At 40.3% G+C, this 26,873-nt stretch overlaps 1 protein-coding gene across 2 annotated transcripts in view; it reads right to left on the reverse strand.

Moving 5' to 3' along the window:
- MCTP2 (multiple C2 and transmembrane domain containing 2) overlaps nucleotides 1-26,873 on the reverse strand; it is a 104,874-nt gene that overhangs the window by 17,842 nt on the left and 60,159 nt on the right. For both annotated transcript variants that reach the window (XM_072345870.1, XM_072345871.1), the window contains 5 exons: nucleotides 26,737-26,838; nucleotides 25,882-25,956; nucleotides 25,012-25,131; nucleotides 4,397-4,519; nucleotides 1,681-1,722 (listed from right to left, as the gene is read on the reverse strand). In XM_072345870.1, the coding sequence (XP_072201971.1) occupies nucleotides 1,681-1,722; nucleotides 4,397-4,519; nucleotides 25,012-25,131; nucleotides 25,882-25,956; nucleotides 26,737-26,838 (462 nt within the window). The remainder of the gene's footprint in view (nucleotides 1-1,680; nucleotides 1,723-4,396; nucleotides 4,520-25,011; nucleotides 25,132-25,881; nucleotides 25,957-26,736; nucleotides 26,839-26,873) is intronic.

A 26,873-nucleotide genomic window follows, 5' to 3' on the forward strand; every position in this document is an offset into this window, starting at 1 on the left:
ACTCAACTAGCAGATTTCAACTTTGGTTCTTGTATTAGGGAGGAAAAAAAAATACACAGACTTCTTCTCAAAGTACGGTTGTCTGTTTAAATGTTGACATTGCAGTGAGATAATGTCATAGAATTACATATTTCTTACACTGCCTAGAGAGCACTGGCCACCCTCAAACTTGGAAAAGTCACTTAGAATAACCTAACACACTTAAAGATGTGCACCACGTGGTCTAACACTGGGGCAAATATATCCAGGATAACAGGAAGACAGTGAGGCAACGCAGCAAAGTGAGTGGCCTGGAAGATGAGGAATGACTGGCAATTCTGCAGTAATTTTGTGTCTGAATCTCAGACACACAATACTAGAACACAAATTAATACAAGTTAGGAGTTGTTATTGCCACAGTATTGAGATAAAAGAATTATCTTGATAAGAAAGCCTAATGGAGTGGTCCATGCGACATGTTTTATGCATTAAAGGCTCTGGGAAATGGAGATCTGGTGGAACTCACATGTTGACCAATTTAACAACAAGAAGAATGAGGTAAAAACGATAAACTTTCTGCTCATCGCAAGAATCCCACAATTCACATGGATTATCTAAACTTACAGTTATAACTTGGATGGATTTTTGTTTGCTCATCAAAATACAGCAACCACAGAAGAGCCCATTACATTTAAACATCTATTCCCACCAACAGGTCTGCTGAGCTTCAATTCTAGTGTCTGCGACTGAGAAGGGTTAGAGTACACTTCCTAACTGTGGTATTGATTTCCTTCACAATGATCAACTTCACTGTAACACTTAAACCACAGAACATTCACGAAGAGCTTATTAACTTAGTACACAGTTTGAGAGTTTCACATTGCCTTGTGAGCACTTTCTTCCCAACAGCTAATGTTCCTTTGCATGCTGTTGCTCGTTAAATAATTCCTCACCTTTTAGCTCTTAAGTATTTATAGATCATCAGATTCTCCTTCTCTTACTTATGTTTTCTCAAGCTGTATACATTAAATTCTCTTAATCTTTCTTCACATGTCATGCCCTCTAATCCCTTCATCATTTGTCACTGTGGTTTGATAAACTTGAAAAAACATTAAATCCAATGAATTTTTCATAGCAAGCAGAATGAAGAAGCATGCTCTAATAAAACAAGGCCTCACCAGTGCCAACTCTTTCTACATTTCTGCTGAAAAAACTGAAAACCTCTTTTTTTCCAGCCCGTAGAAGAAATGTTCAGAAAACCTTTAGCAGTCCTTCACAAATCACAGCAATTCTGGCCTACAGAAATGGAAATGCTGCGTGATTTGTTGTAAGCCATTAGTGCAGAATGTTCATCCAACACTCACAGTGGAAGTGATGATGTATTTTATATACTCACCTTGACCACCCATACACATACATACACCAGCACACGAACATATGTCTTATGATTTCAAGCACACCCTGGGCACCCCACTGATTCAAATGAAGTTCACAAGTCTCATGCAGGTAATGCCACTATTAAACATTATCAAACCAACCAGCAATCCTCAAACTTTCAGTTTGGTGATTAGCAAACGGGTAATAACAGTTTTCCCAGTTAAAACAGATAAGGAATGCAGATCTCATGGAGACAGGATGGTTAGTTTGTGCTGCACCCACTTTCTTTCTCATTCTAGCCAAAATACCAAGAGATATATTTACCTTATCTTCCTCATCGTCATCTTCATCCAAGCCCATAAGCTCCTGCAAAAGCATATGTCCATATTAGAAAGAATAACACTTATTTCTCATGGATAGGCAATGTTCAAAAAGCTTGCTACTCCCACAGCATTTCATTACAAGGTTTTCTCCCACTTCTACTGCAAGTCATTAACAAACCCACAACTTTCACCTTTCAGAAATAATTTTAGCATTCAAGGACTCTTCTATTTTTTTATGATAATCTGAACAAAGCAGGCAATACCCTATACAAATTTTAAGTCTAAATAAAGCATTAGCGGTTGTGTCCTGTCATCTGAAGGCAACAGGCTTTCAAATTCATTGCCAACTTTAGCTAGCTGTAAACAGCTGTGTTCTTCCTCTGACAAACGAACCAGTCAGCATGTCAAGGCTGAGGACTCTACACTCAACTTGTTCCATCCTCACTGTTACAATGACTGCTCTCTCCCTTTAGGGCCATTACCAAAGCATTAGATTGTAGAAAATACATTAGTATGAATATAATCAATCTCATGATTCATAATCAGATTTCTATGCAGTATTATTCCCTCCCTTTAACTTCTACACTGATAGATAGGGAAGGAAAACAAAAGGCTCGCTCATGGCTTGAAATTAGGAGCGGTTGGGTTTTAATTCAGGTATTTTATAAACTGGGTCTTTAATAGGGTCCTCCAAGTTTTTCTTGTTTATTTAATATTTCCATCAGTATATTAAAAATTTAAATAAAGGTGAAAAATCGACAACAAAAAAGGTTTGGGATTCGGTTTTTAGCTTTCCTGCCAAAATAGCTGCAACTAGTATTCAGTATTCATACCTGGGTTTACCCCAGCTCTCTACTACACTCAGAGTACCTAAGTTAACAGTGACCATGGTTTACATTTCTATAGAAGCTCCCATCTGTAAATCATAAAGCGTTTTACCAATACTCATGCACTTAACGTCCTGGCAATTGGTTCATGCCTATAAGGTTAATACTGTTATCTCCATTTTATAGCACAGAAATTGGAGTGAGAATATGAAGTCCTCTCTTCTAAAGACTCTTGTTCTCCTTAACTACACATGAAAAGTGCTGCACATGTAGCCAAGGTCTCAAGAAACAAAAATAAATAAATAAGTAACTATGAAAAAAGCACTGGTATTTTGAAGAAATTAACTTTTGTCATCTGCAGGACAGATGTGACTAGAGGTAGCACCTGATTGTCTATTTCTGACCTACAGATGGTTGGAATCATAGGCACACATAAAAAAGGAATCAGGTAATATTAAAGGCACTTTGATGACTTGTTCCATATGATCCCAATCTTGCAAAGCACTCACGCAGACGTGTAACTTTTCTTACGCAAAATACACCCCTGAATTTCACAGCACCACACTGCTCACACTGGATATGTGACCAAAAAGGGCCAATTTTCTGTTCAACTTTCCTTCCCTCCTGTTTAACTTGGAATTGCGAATATGGTCCTCTTGTAGCATCCACGGGAATGATCTGCTGTTCAATCCTGCTGACTTGTGTGAGACTGTCCTCACCTGAACATGCAATAAACTCACCATAGGATGAGTGACAGGCGTTGAATGGTAGTCTCTGTGCACTTTTCCTAGGCAACCTAGCAAGATTTTGTATTGCCTTTTGTATTTAAAATAAAACAATAAAAAGAAATGTTTGGCTGAGATTCTCCCACATGAGTAGTCCTCATTTCTTGATGAAATAAAGTAGTCCCTAGAGACGTGCAATACCTTTCTATGTTATTCTGGACTTGGAAAAATGCATTTTCTTACCCTTCATTTTCAAATCAAACCTCCATCCCTGTCATTACAGCATAACTTTCCGCATGTTCCAACAATCCTTCCATTTGGGAATGGGTCAAAACTGAACTAGAAGCAGCTTTTGTTGCTAAAACTCATACAACAGCAATCAACTTGTTTTTTTTTAATCCTAGGATACAATGTCTCAAGCAATTCATTTGTGTAAAGGCAGCCATTAGGGGTCCAAGTGTCAATCATCTTTTTATCAGAAATTATAAGAGTTAATTCAGCCTGATGATAAACTTATAAATGGAATGTTATAAGAATCCACAAATTTATTCCCTGCTTTCATTGTAATTATCGTAGTTATGCAAGTAAAGACAGTGGTCAACGTCAGAGTTTCATATCTCAACATATGCAATTTGCAACATGCAATTATTTTTGTATTCTGGACTTCTGAAAGAACTGAGGACCAACTTCCACAAAAAAATATTTGTCATTTAAATGGGGGGGCTTGGAGGAGGAGTAAGGGTTTCTTCTTTAAGCTCCAGGACAAGGTTTAGAAAACAGCTAACTTCTCTTTCAGCTTGAATTGACTTTCCTCCCCTGTGAATCATGAATTATCAGGGTGACGCAAAGTGTAAGAGCAGCGGGGGCACGGGTTTTGGGGTCTTGTCATATTGCAAGTCCTTCTTAATTCAACATAGTTACAAAATAACTGCAAATATTTTCAAGTGAAATCTCCCTCCTACACGTTCTCTTGTCTTCTTCTCTGTACTATATTGAATGGTTTATTGCTTGAATTGAATTAAAAAAATTGAGAGGGCGGAGGGCTCTTTTCAGTAACTTTGAAATAAAGATGTTTAGCTGCAAAACTAGCTTAATACCATTAAAATGCATGACATTCTGCTGAAGGACAAATTCAAGCCAGAAACATTACTGCCATTTTACTTGCCTGAGCATCCTGGGTGTTGTTGATCTTCCCTGTTCTGATGAGGGAGAAGTTGTATGCAAAGAGAACCAGCAGAGCCAGGGGCACCATGTACAGTTCGACACTCCATACGGTGACCACGAATACCTGGGAGAAATAAAGCAACAGAAAAGAACACATCCAGGTGTTTAAAGAGAATGTGATGCAAGAAAGCCTTTCAGCCATTATCCTGATGTACACGCATCCTTGAATCTCTGCTAACCTCACTCATTTCTTATTTTGGCAAAAAAAAGAAGCCTGCTTGAAAAGCATACTCATTCTATTCTGTTTGAATCCATTAGGCTGCTATTTGTTTGCTTCTCGTTCCCTTTTTTTGGTGAAGTACAAATCTATGAACATAAGGTTGGTCCAAAGGCATTGTTCACTCCATCCTGGGACTTCCTCAAGCCTGAAAGCCTTGTCATTAATGCTAGAGCATAATAGACCCACTTATATCTGTCCCACTTCATCAAACCCTAATTGCCAGCAAGTCTTTCACTGACAGTTTCTTCCTCTTGTGCAACAGGAGCCATCCACCTCTTCAGTCAATCCAAGAGATACGCTTAGCAAATGGAACTTCACCATTAGTCCGCCCGCACTTCTTGGTAGAGCACTGCAAAGACCTTTGAGAGTGCAAGGCTCTTGTCTGCATGTGATGCTTTATTTTGGGAAGGAATCCGTAAATTCCATTCTCTGTTTCCAGACTCCACCATTTTTCAGTAAAGCATATTCTGATTTCACTGGTTATTTGGGGCCTCTTTACCCAGAGAAGATCTGAGCCCGTACCACAAGGGCAGTATCTGATAAAACCCACCGACAGCAAAAGTAGAAGCCAAATTTTGAGGTTCTGCTCTGTAATCTGAAACAGCGAAACATGTAACCACTGTGATGGGGATTTAAAAAGCACTTAAGGTTTTTCAAGAACATGATACCAAACCAAACTGCAATGTTGTCTTACAAATACCAATGATAAACTAACAGACTCCAAACTTCGTGGTTGGCAAGTTAAACTAAATCCAGAACTGTCATAAAATGCACATTGTGATCCCATTTCCCTTTCTACTCACAGCATTTTCAGAAGAACTGAGTAACGCTGGTAGAAACTTTAAGGTAAATCTTAACCAGTCTCTTTTAGAGAGTAGGCACAAAAACATTTATCAGATTTTTCTTCCCCCGAAGGAATCTCAGAAGTGATCAGAAACAAAAAATCACACTGTTGGAATAACACAGGCAGGTGAAAGCGAGACAGATCCTCTGGTTAACACACATCTCAAACTGTCATGAGAGGACAACTGTGGGTGATCAGCAAGCCAAACCTCCAGCTCCACTGACCCTCAGCATGTCAGACTCTATATAAAAGCAAGGCTGGCATTTGCAGAACAAGCTATTTATGGCAACATACATAGTGTTACAGACCCCAGACTCTACCCACACCACACCAAAACACCAAAGCACTACTTCCCACCGCATCCCATGGGGAGAATCCACACCCCTACAAAACAGCAGCTCCTGTAACTTTTAAACAAAAAGTCTTGCCTGACATCTGACAGTCGGTCAGTTCACATCTACCAGGGGCCGAACATAAACCAAGAGACAATGACCATACACAGAGCCCTGTCCAAACAGGGGTCACATTTTCTAAAGCCAACCTGATTCTATCTTAACTGTTTCTGTGCAAGGATTTAGATTGTCAACCTGTTGTTGGCATTTGTAGGTCACTAAAACAATCTTTTCATAGGTCAATAAATGTTACTGCAAATATGTATCTATATATACCTTGGGTTTATATAGATAGCTAAAAAATAGATGCACATGCATATATATATATATATATATGTATATATATATATATATATATATATATATCTGATCCTTATGAAAGTACTTTTAAGAAATTCATATTGTTTTGGCATGTTGGAGGAGGTTGTATATACATCATCTCCTCAGGGTCTAGATGAATTCACTCTTGTCTCAGCGCAGCAAAGACTCCAGCAGCAGTCAGCTATGCTGACTCCTACAGGAGTCACTGAAGCCCTTGAAGAACCTTTCTTCATTCATTCAACTGCAGGACTTGTACCAATTCTAGTGCATCTGTCACCATCCTATACGAACGTCACTCCGCTCTGTTGCAAGTATAATACAACCTTGCAATCACAGGTCATTTAGGCAAGATGGAAAATCAAGACCTTGGTGATTTTAGATCCAACAGTATATTCTGTGTATTATTAAGTTTCAGACCTTAAATAAAACTTAAAATTTAATTACAAAATCTCAGTGCAGGCTCAACTGATAGCTGAGGCATATTGTTGCTTCCTTTCAAACGCTGTCTAGTTATCAGCTGCTGAGTTGTAATTCAGATGGCGACACCTACTTAAGAAGAGTTGCTTTACTGTTACCATTGCAATAGAGGCAACTTACATTGTTGTGACAGAACACAGATACAAGACAAACTGAATTAGCTATTCAAAAATTATTTAGCTTTGGAGGTATGGGAAACAATTGCTGTGAACATACAGTACATAATAAAATTTCAAAGCATGTTTATACAGTAAATAGATATATTTCTGCATCCTACAGCCTTTTCAGTAGTTTTATGGCATCAGACTGCAAAGTGGTTCCTATATAAGCCCAAATCCTGCTTTTCAGTTCTCATGCAGCCCCAGAATACCAAGTGCAAGGGCTGCTCTGAAAGTAATGCCTCCTATTTTATTATGTTGACCCACGACATCATAGGTGGATGCTGGTGGTATGGCAGTAGAGGTTGACCCTTCCCATCAATATCCCGTTAACATTTTGTAGCTGTGCAGTCTGACAAAATCTGGCATTTTAGTGTCCATAAAGCCACACACTGCTGTCATGGTAGCAATGGTGCATATTGTAAAGCCTGTGCCAGGTAAGTCCCAAAATGCTCATACAAAAGAGAAAGAACACTACATTGAAGCTTACATTTCCTCCTCAGCGGTATTGGACAAAATGAGCACCCACAACTTCCCCCTTAAATGATTTTCTACCAAAACCATTTCTCAAAACTGAAGAATGGTTCAGCTGCTGACATATACAATGGTTACTGCAAGGATTGATGTTTTCCCAACTTCTTTTAGGCCCTTGTCTATTATTTTCCTAACACATAGGTTGGTAGTGGAAATCATTAACAGGTTCAGATCACTTGCTCACATAAATCAAGGACAGCATCCAAGAGCCCCTGATCCAAACGATCCGGTTTTAACAAACCATACTTTTATTTCTTCACATTTCATATCACCGTTAGACCAAGTTCGGTCAAACGTAATCCATGACATCACTGACATCTTTTGTGCTGGGCTTCATACTGTGCATGAGAGAAGTTAAAACGACAGCAGCTGATTTCTAAAAGTCAACAAGCAAAAACTAGCTCTCTGTGTTACATCTTCTAATGCGATTTGAGAACATAAAAGCCTATTATTGAACTGAACAGTTTAATTCACAACATTATAAAACAATTATCAAAATAGAAGCAGGAATGAGACAGACATATCTGGAAGGGAAAAAAAGAGCTCTTGACAGTAATATTTAGACTAGAGTTCTACCTAGAAGAGAACAGCAACATCACAGCCTTGAAGAAAGGACCACTCGATTTCAGCTGATTAATGTGTTGCTATTTCAAAGGGCCTAATAACTACAAGTTAAAGCTCTGGAGGTTTGGAAGCTGTTTCATCTGAAAATCATTGAAGAGGGGTCCAACTGTTCCTGTCAAGAAGCATGGAGTTTGAACAACCACGAGAGTGGCCCTTTTGACAGCAGTACAAAAGATGAGAGAAGGCAGTCTCAACTGAAAGTAAAAACAAACCTTTAGAAACACATTTCAAATCTGGTTTTTCTGCCCCTCTGGTTCCAATTTAGGATCTGACTATTAGGAACAGATTTTAGACGGGTGTCTACTAAAGTATGCCCATAAAACATTTGTCACCAGCAAACCCACAGTCATGGGACAGAATAGTTTTAAGGGGTTTAGAAACCTAGCGTTAAATGGGATTTTCTGTGTAATTTTTCTACTTATTAATTGTATCTCTTTTTTTCTCTTTAAACTAAAACCAGGATTTTTTTGGCCTAGTAACTCTTTCTAGAGAAGTAGCAAATGCTATGTTGTTCAACAGAATAATTCTTGAAGAACAGCAGCGATGGGAAAAGGAGAGGGATGCATTCCATCGGATGGAAAAAATAAAGCGAAAGGAGATTAAATGCATGCAAGAAACCTATGGTAAAAGGTTATTTTCTCAGGCAGCGTAGGCTCCAATGCTAATGAAATGCCTCATCAGTGGAACTGTGAAAAATATTATTTGAAACTTCAGGTTCCAAAACCACACGCGATTTGACTGAACTCTAAATGACTAACAGCTTTGTCAAACGTTTCCTCACCATTAATAAACGCGGCCTATGCAATTCAGGAAAAGTCAGGAGAAACAAATGAGCTAATGCTACTCCAAGTTCTCTGTTTTCAACCAAATCAAAGCGCTGATTTTGATTAGAGGCATAAAGGCACATTTCCCTTTATTTACAGCGAAGAGGAATTAGATGTTTCTAACTTATCTCCATGTCATCACAAATGGACTCTGAACTACCTAGCACATTCTTTTTAAGCTTTCAGACCCTCTGACCTAAAATACAGGATACCAACCAATAACATAAGACACCAGCTCCCCAAAAGGGCATTCAAATCCCTCTGAGGCAATAAGCTCGTCAACAACAAATTATTTCTGACAGATACTTATTCCTGCCCTTAGAAAGGGAGACTAAAAGAGCTGAAGGGAGAATGGACATACCTACTTAGCGCAGGAAACCTGTGCATGTGTGCATACATACCTGCACGTACTGAGGCATCTCCTTGAGATAACAGGCACGATAAGGTGCTAAGAAGGTGCTGAACCCACGTAATGGAAATCAAAGCACAGCATGAGGAGCCATGTGAATGCAGTCATCATCTTTGTGATCATGGAACGGCGCGTGCACTTGATGGAGGAGAACACTGAAAAGGACTTTTTGAGCAGTCGGGGAAACCTGTCTAAAATAGCTCCATGTCGAGGCACAGCAAACAGTGGTTGACACACAGAAAATATCTTCCACTAAATCACCCTTCCCACAGATTTCGGTTTTTGAAGACTCTTCCAAAGTCCCACTCCACCACCCTTCCTATTACCCTCTTTCCATTGGACACTACTTTGCCATACCATGCTCAGCTGAGAGCACCTACTGACCTGAGCAGAGCTCAAGCTGGTAACGAGCAGAGTCACTCACTCATTGTGATGCAGTACCAAAGAGCATGGCAGGAAGAGAAATTACACTTAAATAAAGCAGTACTGTCAGAAGAAACCTATTTACTTTAGATTCAATTTGCTTTTTGTGTCCCTAGCAAAAGAACACAGAGCACCACAACAGCAGCATGGTACATGCATTGTACTGAGCGGGGATGACCAACATCAGAAATGATGTAAAGGAATGGAGATCTTTAAACATTCATGCTACGTTACAGATTATCCCTGCATTGCTCCACATATATATGACAATGCAAGAAGGAAAACGGGTGTCAAAATACAGCATTCGAAGTAATACACAGGGATTGGAACTGTATTCACAAGGGTCAATAACTTAACAGCAGTTTGAATACACAAAAAAAACCAAAAACCCAAAACAATATTCCCTACTTCCAACAATATAAGATGCAAAACAACCAAAAAAACTCCCTTAAGAACATAAAAGAAATCTCATACTACTCGAGTCAACGTGCAACAGGGCCCTTTATTTTATTATCAGTGCCTACTTTAGATTCTTCAGGGGGATCGCATTTTCTGTGCTGCTGCTTGGAAGTAGAAACTCATTTGTGTTTTAAATGAAAACTGTGACTCATGTGCAATCACAGGATTCCAAGAAAGGGAGCTTACCGAACAGCACGCTTTTCTGTCAAAGTCGCAGTGAACTCAGAAGAGCTGGTATTATTATGGTCTGTTCTCCACCATCATCTTGGGACACTGCTGTTGCAGTTCAACCAGGGAAGGCTCTGATGGTACACTTAAGAATACCTGACTGCAAACACTTACAAAACGTCCCTGCTTGGATGACTTGCTTTTATGTTACTAACAAGTCCAGTGGATTTTTATTCTTCACTCCTAACAAATGTCTGGAATCAGAACGAGCACTAAACACGAAACAACTTCACCCAACACCTAAAAGCAAAGGAATGAAAAAAAAACGTAGTTTATTTTCCTTTTTTTATTTTTTATTTTTTTATTATTTTAAGTTTTATTACATTAATCAGATTAGCTTGCCTAGGAAATTAAGAACAAAATCCTTAGAGATCCTTCTTTCATGAGGGGTCAGGGAAAAGCCACTTGGTTTACTTCACCAAACTCATAATATCTCTTATGTTTGTAAATCAAAATTCCATAGAATCACAGGATCATGAAGGCTGGAGAAGACCCCTCAGATCACCTGATCCAAGCCCAACCCATCCCCACAATGCCCTCTAACTGTATATCCTTCAGTTCCTGAACACCTCCAGGGATGGTGACTCCACCACTTCCAAAGGCAGCCTGTGCCAGTGCCCAACACACTTCCTGAGAAGAAACTTCTAATATCTAACCTGAACCTCTCCCGGCACACCTTAGAGCCATTAGCCCATGCATACACTCACATAATCAACAAGGTGAAACAACGTATATGTATCATTGCAGGTATCTGAAGACTGTCTATCAAACATCATCATGGACAACTATTCTCAACACAGAAAGTGGTGTCTGAAGGAGACACGCTGTCTTTTTTCCTTTAAGACACATACATTAAAACCCCAAAGCACGCCGGCCCACCACAAGTTCCACAGGATGCCTCCAAACAATTCTCTTGAGGTTGCACTTCCTCTTTATCCCTAACCTAAAAAGGGGGGAATCAAAACAAAAACAAGCACAACACCCGTTGTTTGGGGGTTCTATATTTATGTATGTACTACAGTTTTACAGCAAAAGACTTCTCATCTTCTCAGGCTGAAGACGCTGAAGAAATAGCTGTTTGCTACCATGCTGACTGCTCTAATTTTTCCCTCATGTTTTTTCTAGCATATTCTACATTTCCTGAGCCAAGTAAAATACAGTTAGAGACCCTCAAGCAACAAAGCTTAAAAATTAAGAGGGAAAAAAAAAAAGAGACAGGGAAATAATGTTACAACAGTTTTCTATCTTTTAGGGTAGTCCACTGGGAGTGGGTCAGGAGAATAAATCTGCATGTTCTTTCTTAAGGGACAACTATGACAGACAAAGGCAATGGAGGAAGGTCTTAAAACAAAGGGGAGGGAGGCATGCCAAACAAAAATGTGCTGTTTTATATTGTAGCTAAATTAAACGGTCATTTTTATCTCTGATGTTTTGGTTTGTTTATCAGTAGGGCTGCAGCTTAAGAATCAGTCTCATTCAGAAAGTTATGATCTGTTTTCGGGGAAGGCAGGCACTATGAGAGTTAAAAGCCTGATCGTGTAGTAAATAATTCTTCCAGCAAATGTCAGAAAAAATATCTGCGCTATTTAAAAGGAGGAAAAAAATGTAGGTTAATTTTATTTATTCTGGATAGGGTGAACACCTTAAAAGGGTCATGAAAAAAAAAGATCATTACCTAAGCCGATAGATGTCCATTTACCTTGGAGACATATTTGTTAACATGGCGAGAAATACTAGCTGTAGGGGTCAAATGGTGACGTAAATGTACAGTAAGTGTAACAGGACCCAGTGGAAGCATTCTGTAACTTTGGACTATCAACACTGGGTTACGATTGGTAGCAAAAGACACACTTAAGCAATATGCTTAAATGACTTTAATGACTTCTCTCCTTCATGTTCACAGTGAATATTGGAACTAAACGAGGAAAGAAAAAAGGACTTTCTAATCAAGTAAGCACATTCAATTAGACTTAATTCATAATACAACGTGCTTGGCAGTCGCCAGCTATGGCATGGAAAAAAAGCAGGCTGTAGTAAACCCACATACGAAGGCACTTGTACACAAAAATCATAGAACCATTAGGGTTGGAAAAGACCACTAAGATCACCCAGTTCAACCACCAACACATCACCACCATGCCCGCTAACCACGTCCTTCGGTGCCACAAATGTTTCAGAACCACCTTGCAGCTTTTGCCCCCAACACTCCCAGCTCCACTGCTGCTTCCAGACTGAAACAGAACAGAAGGAGCAAAGCACTGCTTTTGCTTTTTTTAGGCTGTATGTTTTGGTTTGTTTTGTTATGAGGGGAGATGTTACTTAAGTAGGAGAGCAAGAACCGTAGCTGGATCCCAGCCTTCCTCACAGCTCACCTGCACACTGTATACTCAGAACAGAGAGAGTGATTAAAACACATCATTTTTTGCAGGTTCACAACCTTCAAAGAGACATAACTACTGCCGTACAGAACAAATGTGTGGAGATGGCTGGGATACTCCCTGGAATTACATCGTAAATACGTTGAGATTGTAAATCAGCAACAACAGCAGAGATGCAAAATGAATAAATAGATAAAAAATAAAAATCCTAAGCATTGACAATGTGATTGTCTAACAGAGATTTCCCCCTAAGAGACCTAGAGCATCTTGCTTTCCAAAACACGCAACAATATAGGGGGGGAGGGGAAAGGAGCTGCAAGACTCTTGCAATTTCAGGCAGCTGTTCAGGTAAAACTAAAGCCAGAAGACTGTTTATTTTAATAAAGCTATTATACGTGCAGCTCCAAATTAGGAATGGCAGGAGACTAGGGGATGCCGAAACCATCACCACCTGTTTGCCCTGAAAATCAATTAAAGTCACACTATCGCAGCAATCCCTTCTTAGCTAATAAAAGTTATACAGCTTCAACGTGCGACTTGAGGTGCTTTGTGGGAATGTGCCTGAAATCCAAAGCCTCGGTCTCGTGTTACTTTGATAGTAAACACAGCTATGAAGTAACCACTGTAAAACTTGCCTTGTTGGGGTTAGGGAAGGTGTTAAGGGAAAAGAGATCCTGAGCTGATGTTTTGATGCAGCGGATTGAACTAATATTCAGTAAATTCTATCAATCCAGCCAAGAACATTATACAGAGTTTTAAACAGGAGAAGACTGAAGTCCTTTATAACACATGCCTGTTCAACATATTCTGTGCTGCAGAACAGATCCAACTTTACAAGTTGAAAGCAAGGGCAGTAGAGACATCCCAAGTGTTTTAGTAATTAAACGAATATGCATAATGAACCATATGCCCAAAGGGCCTGTTCTTCATGTGGGCCAGATTTTTGTTTGAATTTTTAATTTTTATATACAGATGAAACATTTCATGTAATATAGCAACAGTGCAAAGGAACACGCTATGCAGAAAAGGAAGGAGGAACTACCCATGTGAGAACGACCAGAATACACTTGATGAATTCTGCTCCTCAATTTCCGATTCAGAGCCAAGAGGGTTTTTTCTTTGGAAAAAAAAAAAACACACCAAACAACCCAAGCTTTTCTCCTTTGAACAGCTGTATGAATCATCTGCTCAGGGTCTAGAAAGGATGCTTTAAATTTATGTATTTATATAGGTCATATATAAATATAATATAAATACATTTTTATGCGCGAAATGGATTGTATGTACCAACAAGACCAGCAAAACCACTGACACTACCAGATTCAAAAGCTTCCAAACCACAGGAAAAAAAAAAAAAGCCTACAGGAAAGTTCTCTGTTTGACAGGCCCTGTGGTGTGTGAACTGCACCGTAACAGCACATCTGCCTGTCAAGGAGGCCCATTTTTTTTTATTATTGTTTAAAGATGGGTGCAGTTCCCCTCTTGCTACTCCACTGTGAACATTCCAGCATCAAGGCCTTGTTGCAGAAACATGACATGTTCCAGGTTCTCCTGGGGTTGAACCATCTCTCTCTTTTCCCAGTCACATTCATCCTTTCTCATTCCTTGCTCTTAAAGTGCAGGAGAAGCATCCTTGGCCAACAGAACCCAGTGCAGTAGGTCAGTGCTTTAAGCAAACAACGAAACCATTTGGTGCTTCCAGCTGAAATTCAAGCTGAAATTGAAGCTCAAACCAGCTTCCTGAGCGAAAGGAAAAGTTTGGGATAAGCAGCAACGAGCACCTGGCTAAGTCAGACCGTGGCACTGCACAGCTCTATAGACACACAGCGTAACCGTGGCTATTCCCTGAGCTGGCTTGGCTCCATAGAGATCCAGTTGGGAAACATCAGCTGCGCTATAAGAAATGCAAACAATCATCTGAACCACTTTGGAATTTGAGTGGCTTTTCATCAGACTCAACGAGTTCAAGTTTTCATGGGACTCCAGGAGTTCCCCCCTCACCACGTTTAATCCAAAAAGCTTGTGAGACCAATCCTGCTCCCTACTACAAGAAGTAACTAAAACCTGTATTAAAAAAAACACAGAGTTATAAGCAGAGGCATTCATTGCTCTCAACCCAAACTCTGGGTTTTTACTTCTGACACCGCCTGGCTGCAGTGATCGAGTGGTCGCTGTGGAAAGACAGATAAACTTCAACGGCTGTCGGAAGACAAAAACTGACACGGAGCGTCACCTCTCCCAATCCTTTAAGGAAGTGTTGGAGCAATTAGAGAGGGAGTCTAATCTTTGCAGAGTGCATTAACACTCTCCGACCTCTCAGACAATAGATCAGACCTTAGACACATAATGCTTCCCTAAGGCTTTTTAAGCAGAGCATTTGATCTCATAGTCACTCCCTGTGTGTTGCTATAGGTATCAGCGCATAAGACAGTATTCACCGGGCACTGAAGGACCACTATCTGGTATTCTAATTTTAAAATAACAGGAAAGCCATTGCAGTGCATGCAGTCACAGAGCTGCCACTTCCCACCAACAGAAAAAAGAAGGGGAAGAAAAAAAATAAAGCAATCCAGAGTAGCTCTGCAAAATGTCTTCATTTTTTAATAATCTCATATTTCCCTTTCTGTCACCACCGTTTACTTCCCAGCTTTGCAATATAAATCTGTTTTAAAAGGCGTACATTGGTTCTTTATTCGTGGAAACAGTTATCTGATAATAATTTCAAAATACTCCATTTCTTTAGCCCCTCTAGAGGGACTTGAGGGAAAGGGAATTAGGAAGACAGCTCTAGTTTATTAAGGAAATTGAAATACATCACTGCAAATAACTTTCCCAAACGTGGGCAAGAAAGTATCTGGGGATGTTTTCTTAACTGCTAGAACAAGTCACCATCTAATTCCTGATGGGCACGCACTGCAAAAAAAACCCAAATAAATACGGAACTGATAGAGTGATATTAGCATTTCCCATTTAATATTCTAAACATTTGAAGGAAATTTGCTCAGTGCATTTTTCTAATGGAATCAGAGCTCCTTGCTGTCATTCTCTGACAGAGGCCACGTCTGAACACTCCTCACGAGGACAACACATAACGGGATCTTAAAAAGAACCCACTGCTAGATAACGGGTGCGGAGGTCCTTCTTCTCCCCCATGCCACGGATTTGATGCACAAACCCAGCTAAGGTGACTTTATATTAATCTACGAACAGTCTGCATTAAGTTGCAGGACTTTGTTTCACTTTCCTAGAACTACAGAAAGTGCCTTTTGTGAAGCCCTTGCATTACAAATGCTTCTTGCTGCTGTTTAAACGTGTATCTCAGATTTGCCAAGCCAAGTGCATCAAAAATGACAAAAAGGTCACGTATACCTAGTATATTTAAAAAGAAACAAGTCTTCAAAGTCAAAGTGTAATGCAGTTATTTCTAATCTGAACAAACAATAGGCAGCATCTAATGAAAGTTGACAATTGGCTCTGATACAAAGCTGTGCAGCTCCTCTGTTCCATTAAAAGATGAAAGCTGAAGGAAAGTACAGAAGACAGCGACTTCTCTCAAAAAGCAAGCAGAAAGTTCTGCATCTCAACTAGCAGAGCATATAAAGGCTGTTTTGTTGTTTTTGCTTTTTCTTTTTTTGGTGGACGCTTCTGCTCACACATGGCACCCATCTCTCATTAAGCATGCTGGGGTTCCGTGGGTAAAGTTCATGCTAAAATAAAACAGCGTATTAGACCAGTACAAAACACTGCATGCTCTACATATTTATTAAAATCACAGCACAGCATTCTAAACAAAAAAGAGCATCTGCCACCAAGCTAAGCTCGACTACAATGTGGGTGTCACAATTACAACTTATACACTAAATTCTAATGAAACAGGGAGAAAAGAGATCAGAACTCAGGGATGCTACTTGTGCCAGCCTAATTGTTTACTGCTGTAGTAGTTGAACTACTTAACAATCAATAGGACTGACTTTTAAAAACAGATTTCTGGGATTCTGAAGTTAAAATAATAGTAATAATCTGATGTAGGATACTTTCATTATGATTTTTATCCTTAACCTTACGTTCCACACCCTAGGAATGTCCCAGTTGCATAAGACTAACCTCAGTCAGAGCAGCTCTTAGTTGCTCATGAAAAGAAATAAAACTAAAGAGAATAGGCTTTAAAAAAAAATATCTTCGCTCCATAGCTTCTACACTAATCCTCTTTTATTCTCAGATCCTGTAAAGGATCCAACTCTTTCTCATTTAAAAAAGTAGTAGAGTGCTTCCAGAGAAACCCCTCAAGGTGCATCTGTCTCCATCATAAAACCAAAACGTCGCGTTACCTTCAAACATGAAATCTCTTCCAGTTGTCAACATTTCTGCAACTAGTGTTAGATTAGCGCCGAGAGAACGAGCGAATTGAATTAACAATAAAATAGTTCAAGCAAGAAGAAGGAAAACCTGACAGAAAAATCTGACAAAAGCAGGAGCGTCAAAGCTGGCTCATTCATGAGAGGCCATCGCCACCTACAGGATTTTCCTCCTCTTTGGAAACGCTCATGTTGGAGCAGGACTTAACTTTCTAACCGATGCTGAATAACGTAAGTTCGCTGAAGTCAATGGAGTTGTGGTGACTTTAAACCCCTACAGACTTCTCTACTAATTCCCTCACTTTAGAAAGAATTAAACCTGACTATTTCCAGGGAGTGAGCTGTTTTAATATTACTCGTACTATAAGTAAAGGACTCGCCTTTTTTAGAGAAAAAAGAAAAACCACAAAGTACTGATAGGGTTACTCCAACAACAACACGGGAAGTAATAGTCAACATCTGCAACCTTCCTGTAAAACGGAGGGCTTTAAAGTGCTAAGAGATGCCAGGTCAAAGTAACATGGATGAGATCAAACCAACCAGACCCTGACTGAAAGAAAATCAATGCACCTGAGTTCCGTTTGGGAGGGGGAGTGAGGGGAAGCACACTAAGAGAGTAAGATAATTCTTACCTTTAATGAAGACTTCACTTCCTAACAGATATCGTGGACTTCCTACTTCCCCCCCCCCCCCCCCCCCCAATTTCTCCACTTTTGACATCAAGAACAGCAGACACTTGACCTGAGCCCTTCTCCCATATAGTTTGCACTGTGAACAGCCTTCTGCAACAAAGGTAATTCTATGCATACGCTTCTGAAATTCAGTTATTTCCAGCAGCGGTGAGCAAGCAGCTTCTCTCCCACATTTGTGCTCAGCATGAGTCTTACTCAGACACAACCCTCTCTGAACTTCAAATACAAACTTTTACATACAAAATTTCACCTTTGTAAAGCAAGTAAAACCCAAGGACAAAAATAAGAAAGCAATTCAATGCTAATCTGTGCCTACATTCACAAGTGAAAGCACACAGCGTGTCTGTTAACGCGTGGTTGGGAACAGGAGCTCAGCAATGCTGGGCAAACAAATAAAGCCAACAGGCTGGATTTTACCCCACTGGAAAAAAAAAAGAACGGCAAAACAAACACAATATATACGAAATAAGTAGAAAATGTACAAAACAGTATAAGAGCAACAGTCATCTCTAACAAAACTTCCAAACTTCAAAAGACACAAGACGTTATATATTAAAAAAGAAAGGGCTTCATAAATCAAACAGCTAAAGTACAATACAATATAGCAAACTCCAGCCAGACCACAAAGAGGGCTCTTTCTTCATAAACATCAGATCAGGCAGCTAAAATTATTACCAAAGCTCTCTTGTAACTGTCACCTGTGGTGGGTATAATTACAGGCTACTGCTGCAAGCACGCCCACGTCATATGGCAATAAAAGGACCTATAGCTTGCCAAGACCAGGCAGACAATGGAGAACATACACCACCTGACGAGAGCCCAAAAAGATCAGCCAGGGAGACTAATAAAAATGACAGCTTAGAAACAAATGACAAAGCTTCAGCCACAAAAAAAAAAGGCAATATCAAATTAGCTGGGAATGCAAGCACTGAGCAGAGTTCTCCAACAGGTCACAACTCAAACAGAAAGCTGGTCGGAACTGTTTTCAGATGCATTTAGCTCAGGTTTTAGCTATAACGAGCCCCTTTTTTCCTTCCTACTTTTTTTTTATTAAGCAAAATGTTTGCACATTTGGGGTTGGCTTTGTGGGCTGTCGTTAGATAGCCAAACAGATGAAAACTATCTATTTCTAACTCTGCTCTGGAGACAGATAGATAACGTATGTTAATATGAGCACCTTCTAAGGATACATCTACACCCTGTAACAAAGCTGAAATTCTTCCTTGTTGCCTTATAATTCCTTGCTGGATGCCTGCATACACATTCCTACTGACCAGCTGTAGAGAAGCTCAGCTTATGGCAGAATTGGGCTTTTAACTTAACAATCTGCCCATAAAGTTTAACGCGTACCAGTGATGTATTAAAAGGCTTTGTCATCGAGTAACAACATAACGCAATTACAGGAAGAGGGGGAGGCAGAGAAATAGGGCTCTAAGTGAGGACTGAGTGAGAATGCAATGCATACAAGTTTGCAACACGCAGCACAGAAAGTGCAGCTACCAAAGCTCCCCAGCCCCAGAAAAACAAGGAGCCTCGTATCAGTTTCTGCTATGCTTCATCCCATTCCGACTCCAAAGCTTCAAACTTTGTTTTTTAAATCTTGTTTATAGCGCTGTCAAGCCTCTAAGTAGTTATTTCCCTATTAACTTTGTCCTTGTTTGTTCTTGCATTTCTGAAAGAGCTGGAAATAACATGTGTTTACTTTCGCTGTGTGGCTCTCGGCATCACCAATATTGCTGTTGCTATTCCAGGAATTTTAACTGCTGCAGCAAAGCAAAGCCTGGGATCTCAGGCTTAAACCATATCCTCCTAAAGCACAGAAGGATAATACTGGAGATGTAAAATCTGCTGGGAGAAAGGCAAAACCACCCCCTTTAATTGCATAGAGAATCCCGTTTCTCATCCGAGCCGTTACTTGCATGCGTCAGGTAACGTGCTTGTAAGAGCTCCGCGTGCACCAGCACTGGATTTGCACAGGCAGTGCCGTGAGCAGCGTGGAGGAAGCAGGATGTAAACGTTTCCTCTGTCATTAGAAAAATGCTTTTACAGGGATATGTAATAGCCCGAAATAAAAATATACCTCTGATCCAGCCCTTTCACGGGAATTCAAGACAATAATTTGAGAGATGTACCTTTGCCAGGGATTTGCAGGGGGAAAGAGCAGAGGAAACGTTGGGGGCTCTGAAGAATTAGTTGCTAGGTCAGATTCTTGAAACGGTGCCTCTGACTGCTCCTCCAGCACTAGCTCTAGTCTTCAGTATGAGAAAGGAATTCGACCGGAGCGATACTTCTCAGCTTCCTTACTTTAAAAAGGGACTGCGTTCGTTCCTTCACCGACTGCTTCTTCTAAACTGCAGCAAAGCAGCACAAACTGTAAGTGGGCTGAGAAAAGCCCTCAGCTAAAGCTCTTCAGTAAAGCCCAAGTGAGGGCCATCTCTTTTGCATTAATACTTTTTATTTTTTTAAAAAGCTTTTTCTTTTTTCCAAGTTCCTTATTCAGTGTTTGAAGAATACTCATTCTTCTCTCTTTAGGATTACATCTATTCATTTTATTTCGCTTTTTAATGTGGGGACATTTTAATCTACCATTACTTTAATGCCTTTCCCAAATAGTTTAGGAACAATGATTTATATTTCATCTTCAGCTCCGAGAATTAAAAAAAAAAAAGAGAGAACAAAAAGACTATACCATTCTCATTGGTTACACATGTAGTGTAGTAGTGGGACAGTTTGGATTGCCCTGTGTATCAGAGAACTGCCTGCTCAAAATGAGTGGGCTGTTCAAATAGCATATAAGAATTCTGGGAAGGTAATGAAGGAGCATACATACAGTCTTACAACTCCCTACAGGTTAATTGTTACCATCTATTGGTAATTCATACATGAACTCTTGGTGAAACTTTATCTTTTACTTGGTTGGCCAAGGACTGAGAGATGCTTGGCGACACTCAATCTCTATCCTCAGTTGTTTGAATGCCGCTGGTCTCGTTTCTACATGGATATCTCAGCTTGCAAAGCAACACCCGACTTTGAGTTAAACTGGACGTTCTACCAGTACTTTGTTGTCATATCCAGCACAGCATTATATTTAGTACAAAAAGGATTGGGACGTTTTGCTTGGAAAAGTCTCAGCATAACATTCAGAAGATGCTTGCCCATATGCAGAATAAAAGATCCACCTCAAGCTAACTTCAGAAGGCTTAAATTTTGAGCGAGCAAACATCATTCCTGAGGGAAAAGTACATTCCCCTCCTAGTGATGCACAGTTGGTGATTTTAGAAGACATTGTCAACAGGCTCTCAGCCTTTCATCCTTATGTCATCAGTATAAATATAGCCCAGCTCAAAAGGGGATTAAAAATTATTCATGTCTACTAAGATGGTTGGTGTCTCCTCTACGAGATGATTTTAACTGGGCTCAAATCCAGCTTCCATATCACAGGCTTAAGTGGTTGCATATTAAAGGCATTAAAGACACTGCCCCAACGTGTGTGAGCTGCAGAGTTCATGGACTGAGCTTCTCATGCTACTCTAGGTTAGGACCAACGCAACGTGGTAAAGTGCAGTCTCAGCCAATGCACCCCATGACTCTCAAAGCCCCAGGAGGCTAATGCCAGAAAGCATCCTCCAGCTCCTTCTGATTTACAGAAAGGTTTAGAACTCTGAACTGGAGAAGGGTGCCAACATCCCACCTCTCCAGAAAAGAGTACAAAAGCTCAAGTGTGGGTTTGCTGCTGCATCCATAGCTCCCAGCAGCTCTGCTGGACATCCCAAATCCCCAGTGCTTCCCTCTTCCCGAATCAGCTGGCTTTTGGGAAACCCAAACACTCCAAAACAATCCCACACCTGTCATTTTCCCAGCTGTGCACCATTAAATAACTACAGGCAGTTTGATCAGAAACTCCACATTTCAACCACAATTACGCTGCATCATCACATATCCCTTCCTTGTGATGGTACTATCCCATCATATAAGAATTACCCTGCAATGTCACCGCAAAATATAATAAATACTGCCCATGCAGCCTGGACACCGGTCTGCCTACCAGCTAGGTCAGAGCTTGAAATACAGCTCCCACCTGTACCACCCTGGCAGCAGTCCTGATTAGCGGAAGCCTGAACCTGATGCAGGGGGACACATTACCAGTAAAAATGAAGTATTCTGGCAGGGGTTTGTGTGCAGGGACCCTGAAGAACATTGCCAGCGAGTGCTGCCAGTCACACCGGAGGTGCCATAGTGGCCGCTTCCCCATCGTTTGCCTGAACATGTCAATGTATCATGCAAGCTTCACAAGAAAAAATACATGATCGTAAAAAATTCCAGTCAATATATCCTTTTAATTTCCTCCAGATTATAGTTGTGGTTTTTTTTTAAGCAATTACTGTAATTTCATTAAATGACATAATTACCGCTAATTCAGAGGAAAACTGTCAATAGAAGGTGTAATTATGTTGTATAAAATCACAAGCACAACGTTCAACGATGCATAATTCCTCACGAAAAATCATTCTTGTGACTAAAATTAACTCTTAAAATATTTTTTTTAAAATACATATAGTGCAGTAGGAAGGATTAAGTTCTGATTATGGACTTCCACAACCAACTTGGTGAGAAGAGGGAGCAGAGCAAGTAGGGAGTGCATGCACATAGAAGGAAGAAGCAAGAATTTGTACTCCTTTGTAGGAGTATGTTCCCCAGAGTAGATGGCAGAGAACACATGGACAGAGAATTAACATCTCTCCCAGTGGAAGAACACTGTTAACATTACAGCAGTGCTTTCTGCAAGTGCCAGTTTAGCCAGTATATCAACAAATTAGCTTGGGATGACACATAAATAAGTCAACATAGCATTTTCCTCTTGAGTCCTGCCTGTTCTGCCCTCTGCTTCCCGTCTTTTTTTCTTTTGTATACCCAAAAGTAGCAGCAAACATCTCTGTTGCATCTGCAAGCTGTCAGCACTAACAGGCAAGGAGGTGCACTGTAATAAGGACTAAAGCAGCAAGGCGCAAGATATCATATGAGCTCCTACTGCAACGCTCTGATCATCTCTTACAAATATTCTCTCCCACCTGAGAGAGGAGCTTTGTGCACCTTCCTCCCCTCTCGTTTCTAGTGCCAGATACAAGCATGATGTCAGTAAGAACAGCATGGTACAGGCTAAACTGATTCTAAGACTGTACACAGAAGTTGCTTGGTGGGGATGATGGTTTTGAAAATGACATATTTTAGCACACCTTTTATTTTAACTGCTAAATACTGGATTATAGGTACAGGTCGGGGCAGTGGGGTATAGCACCTATCTTTCTGTGTACATATTTTCCCAACTCTGAATGCACTTAGTGGAAACAGCAGAAGATAGGGAATTAACACTTCATTATAAATGCCTAAATGGAATCACTGCCATGTGGGAAAGATCAAATACACTTAACTTTTGGTTTGTAGAAGAAAACTGCTTTTATTATCCTTAGCAGCGTATTTTATTCCTTTCCCACTACCCACTTTCTGTAGGAAACCGGGCGCATTATTTTACCCAGTAAAGATGTTAACATCTGTAACTTGTAACGTACCACTTCTTTTGTTTCATCTTCCTTTTCACCTGGAATCAATTCCTTTTTCTGTGGACCCGCTATCCCGGATCCTTATTTTCATGCCTTTCTACCACTTACAACCTTCTCCTAAGACTAGAAAGATGAAGTTCACGGCCATAACTTCACAAGTATTGTATTTCCTCACGGAGCACATCTCTTCAGCACGTAGTTAGGTTCCTGTTTAACATTGACGGTACAACCTGAGTCCCTACTGCCTTTGACCCCGTGTGTACAAGCATACAATTCCTTGTGCACAACCGTGCAGCTTTCTTGCACAACATGGAGAAAGGTTTCAGAGCTACCAATATTGCAGTCAAACATGCGTGTATAGCATCTCCAACTCTTTCAGGAGAGCCATCATCTTAAAGCCCAAAGGGCAACGCTAGGTTGATTTAAGTTTTCTTTCTCTGAGCACTTCCAATATGTCTGTGCGAAGCCTACAGCATATCAGCTAGCATCTCTGTCTTCAATGAAGACAACATTTTAATGTATTAGGAAGCAACTCTTGAGCCACTAATGCTAGATATGATCTGAATAAGCTTTGAGAAGAAGCAGAAAAAAAACGCACAGAAAAGATCCTCTCATCCTACCTAAAGTACATGTCATGCCTATAACTTGCAGGGTCTTTGCTCTGATTTTCATTCCATCACTTTACTTATCTGTAAGAAATACACTGTGAAGTGCCTTCCTCTAAAGAGCCTTTAAGTGATTTAAAATGCACAGAGAGTAAAAAGAAAAATCTTGAAGATGTGGCTGTTCTTTTGCTTAATCAACACTCAAAAGCTTTCTTTTTGCATGCTGGACCACCACAAAATGATTTCGCAACCTTTAATGGAGCGCCAAACATTTCAAGCACGAAGAAAATGTCACACCACAGAATCAAAACCATGCAAAACCTTTCTGTGCCTGCGTGGATCATGAGAAAACTGCAAATGGGGTGTTTAGTACCAAGAGGAAAACGGAGAGTGTAAGAATGGCAGGTAGAGAATTTGGCTTTTCATTTGCAGAGGGGAGAAGTCATTGACCAGCCTCTGTCCTTTCATATATATAAATATAAATAAACAAATCAATAAATAAATGTATTGTGATGGTTAAGGGAATCAATTTGCAACTGGCAAGGCTGTTCATGTGCCACAGGGACACGCAGCATGCTGTGTGGTAGCAGCAAACAGAGTAGACATTGGTAACCAGCAGCTGATTGCCTCCTCGTGCATCATGACAACCAATGACATCTAACTGCAGCTGGTGCCTCTTCTCTAAGCCACCATCTCTCTTCTCTCCTACCATCCCATTTCCATGCTCTAAAAAAGGCCACCACAGCAATATAGAACAGCCATATAGTCATAGCCTTTACAGGGTCTGTCACCAACCACACACAGGCAGGCCCAGGCCAACAAGAGTCTCTGCACACAGCAAAAAAAGACTGTTCCTGAAGGTTTAATTTCCACGTCCAGTAGACCCAGCGCTGACCTGGCTGCCTTTGAAATCTGCACACCCTGCAGCCATGTAGCTACAAAATACCAATAACAGCAAACGATAAATGGCTTTACACTGGTGGAGAGGAAGGCACGTTAACACTCGAGATCTTATATCACTTAGCCACATCCAATAAAAGAAGAAATCCACTTACCACAAATGCTATCACGCTCTTTACCGTGGACTCCCAGAGAAAACAGCTCCGAAGGAACTGTATTGTATTCCATATTGCCATGGTGATTTTTTTCACACGATCAACGTTTCTCGATAAGATCTGATAAATATTGAGTGGGAGGAGGGGAGGAGAAGAGTTTAATCAAACACTCTAATATCCTACCATTGCTTCTGTAGAAACAGGGATAATTTAAGCTACAAACACATGCCAGGGCACATATTACAAATAAAGATTCTATTTCAAAGACACTCTCCTGCACCTGTCTGCTTTCTGATTACACTCATACCTCCCAGATTTTCCTTATACATCAAGAAAAAACTAATAATAACAATAAAAAAAAAGCAAAGCACAACAAAGCATATCTTGCCAAAATTAAATAGAACAGCAACAGAAACCTACCTTCATTCCCTTTCAATGTTCATAATACTGTAATGTCTTAGAAGGAAAGGCTAGATATAATTTAACCCTTACACGGAACCTCTTCTCTGTGTTTTAGATTCATCCACAGAAACAAATATGAGGATTTTAGCTTTATTTTTAAAAAGGTAATAGTCATCCTTCTAAAATCTGTGGAGTTTTTTAACTAATGTAAACCAGGTTTCTTCCTTACGAAATAAAAGAACAGGGCTTGTGCTTTGCTTCAGGTGCTGCTAACTGTGCATTACCCACACCTATCATTTTCCCTGTTCTGAAGCACAAAGCTGAACTACTGATGCAAACTAGATCAGAAAGCCTTCAAACGTAACGAAACGCACTGAATTTACACATGTTCAGTGTTTAACGCATAAATGGGTGTTGTTCTTGGCCACAGCAACTCAAATCCTTCCGAAGCCCAAAAATAACCTTTACCTTCTTAGAAAACTTGCGGTTCTCCTCAGTGAAGCGCTTTTCGCGGGGCTTGAACGTTCTAATAGTTGCTTTGATCTAAAATAAATAAGAAAGTCGTGTGCTTTTAAATTCATAATTCCTTATAGCACTCGGATCCTTCTCTCTTTTAAGGGGCATTTAGGCAAAGACTAACAGAAACCAAGGGGACACCTTACAGAGGAAATGAAGTAAATATTCATCATCTTACACGTTCAACACATACAGATGGAAGAACCTGGACTGCTTCTGCCCTGTACCTGGGAGTTTTGCTGATCACTCTCACTACACCCCAGGGCCAGCAAAAGCAGAGCTGCAGCACAGCCCACAACGGCCTTAATAAATGGGATTCCATTCAGCGAAGGCTGGAGGGCATAAACAATTGAGACTGACTCAGCCACCTAAAAACTAAGTGCACCACGTACATGCCTCATTAATTTTCCTGTCAACACCCTGGGAAGAGAACACTGTGGGTCAGCTTTTTTGGGAGGAAGTAGGTGTTAAAAGTAATGCATAATAATCTAAACATTAAGCCCTTTTCTGGCTGCTGCAAACGAAGCCCTGGTGTACAGTAATTGACACCTCCTTCCTAAAGCTCCTGTGGTCAGTCTAAGTCCTGAAGTGCCCCTGCGTTGTTCCATCCACCCAGATGGGCTGTCACGTTATGATGTGCCAATGTCTCCTCACCCGCAGTATGAAACATTGCAACCAGATGCAGTGAGGTCAGGACTTTTCCTGCTTGGCTCTTGCTTTCAAAGGATCGATTACCTCCCTCCCAGGTGCACACGTTTCCACATTTCTTACACAAATGATGAGCAAAGAGAAAATATTTTAACTTACAGGATTAAATAGGACATCCAGCTCTAAGTAAATTACTCCTTTTGAAGCACGTTCCAAGTCTTTATTCTTCAGCATGTAACAACTTTGTTTGCCATTTCTGATCTATAGATTGGGAAGAGAAAAAGCATCAATATTTT

The sequence above is a fragment of the Excalfactoria chinensis genome, chromosome 10 (genome assembly GCF_039878825.1).
Source record: "Excalfactoria chinensis isolate bCotChi1 chromosome 10, bCotChi1.hap2, whole genome shotgun sequence".
Lineage (NCBI taxonomy): Eukaryota > Metazoa > Chordata > Aves > Galliformes > Phasianidae > Excalfactoria > Excalfactoria chinensis.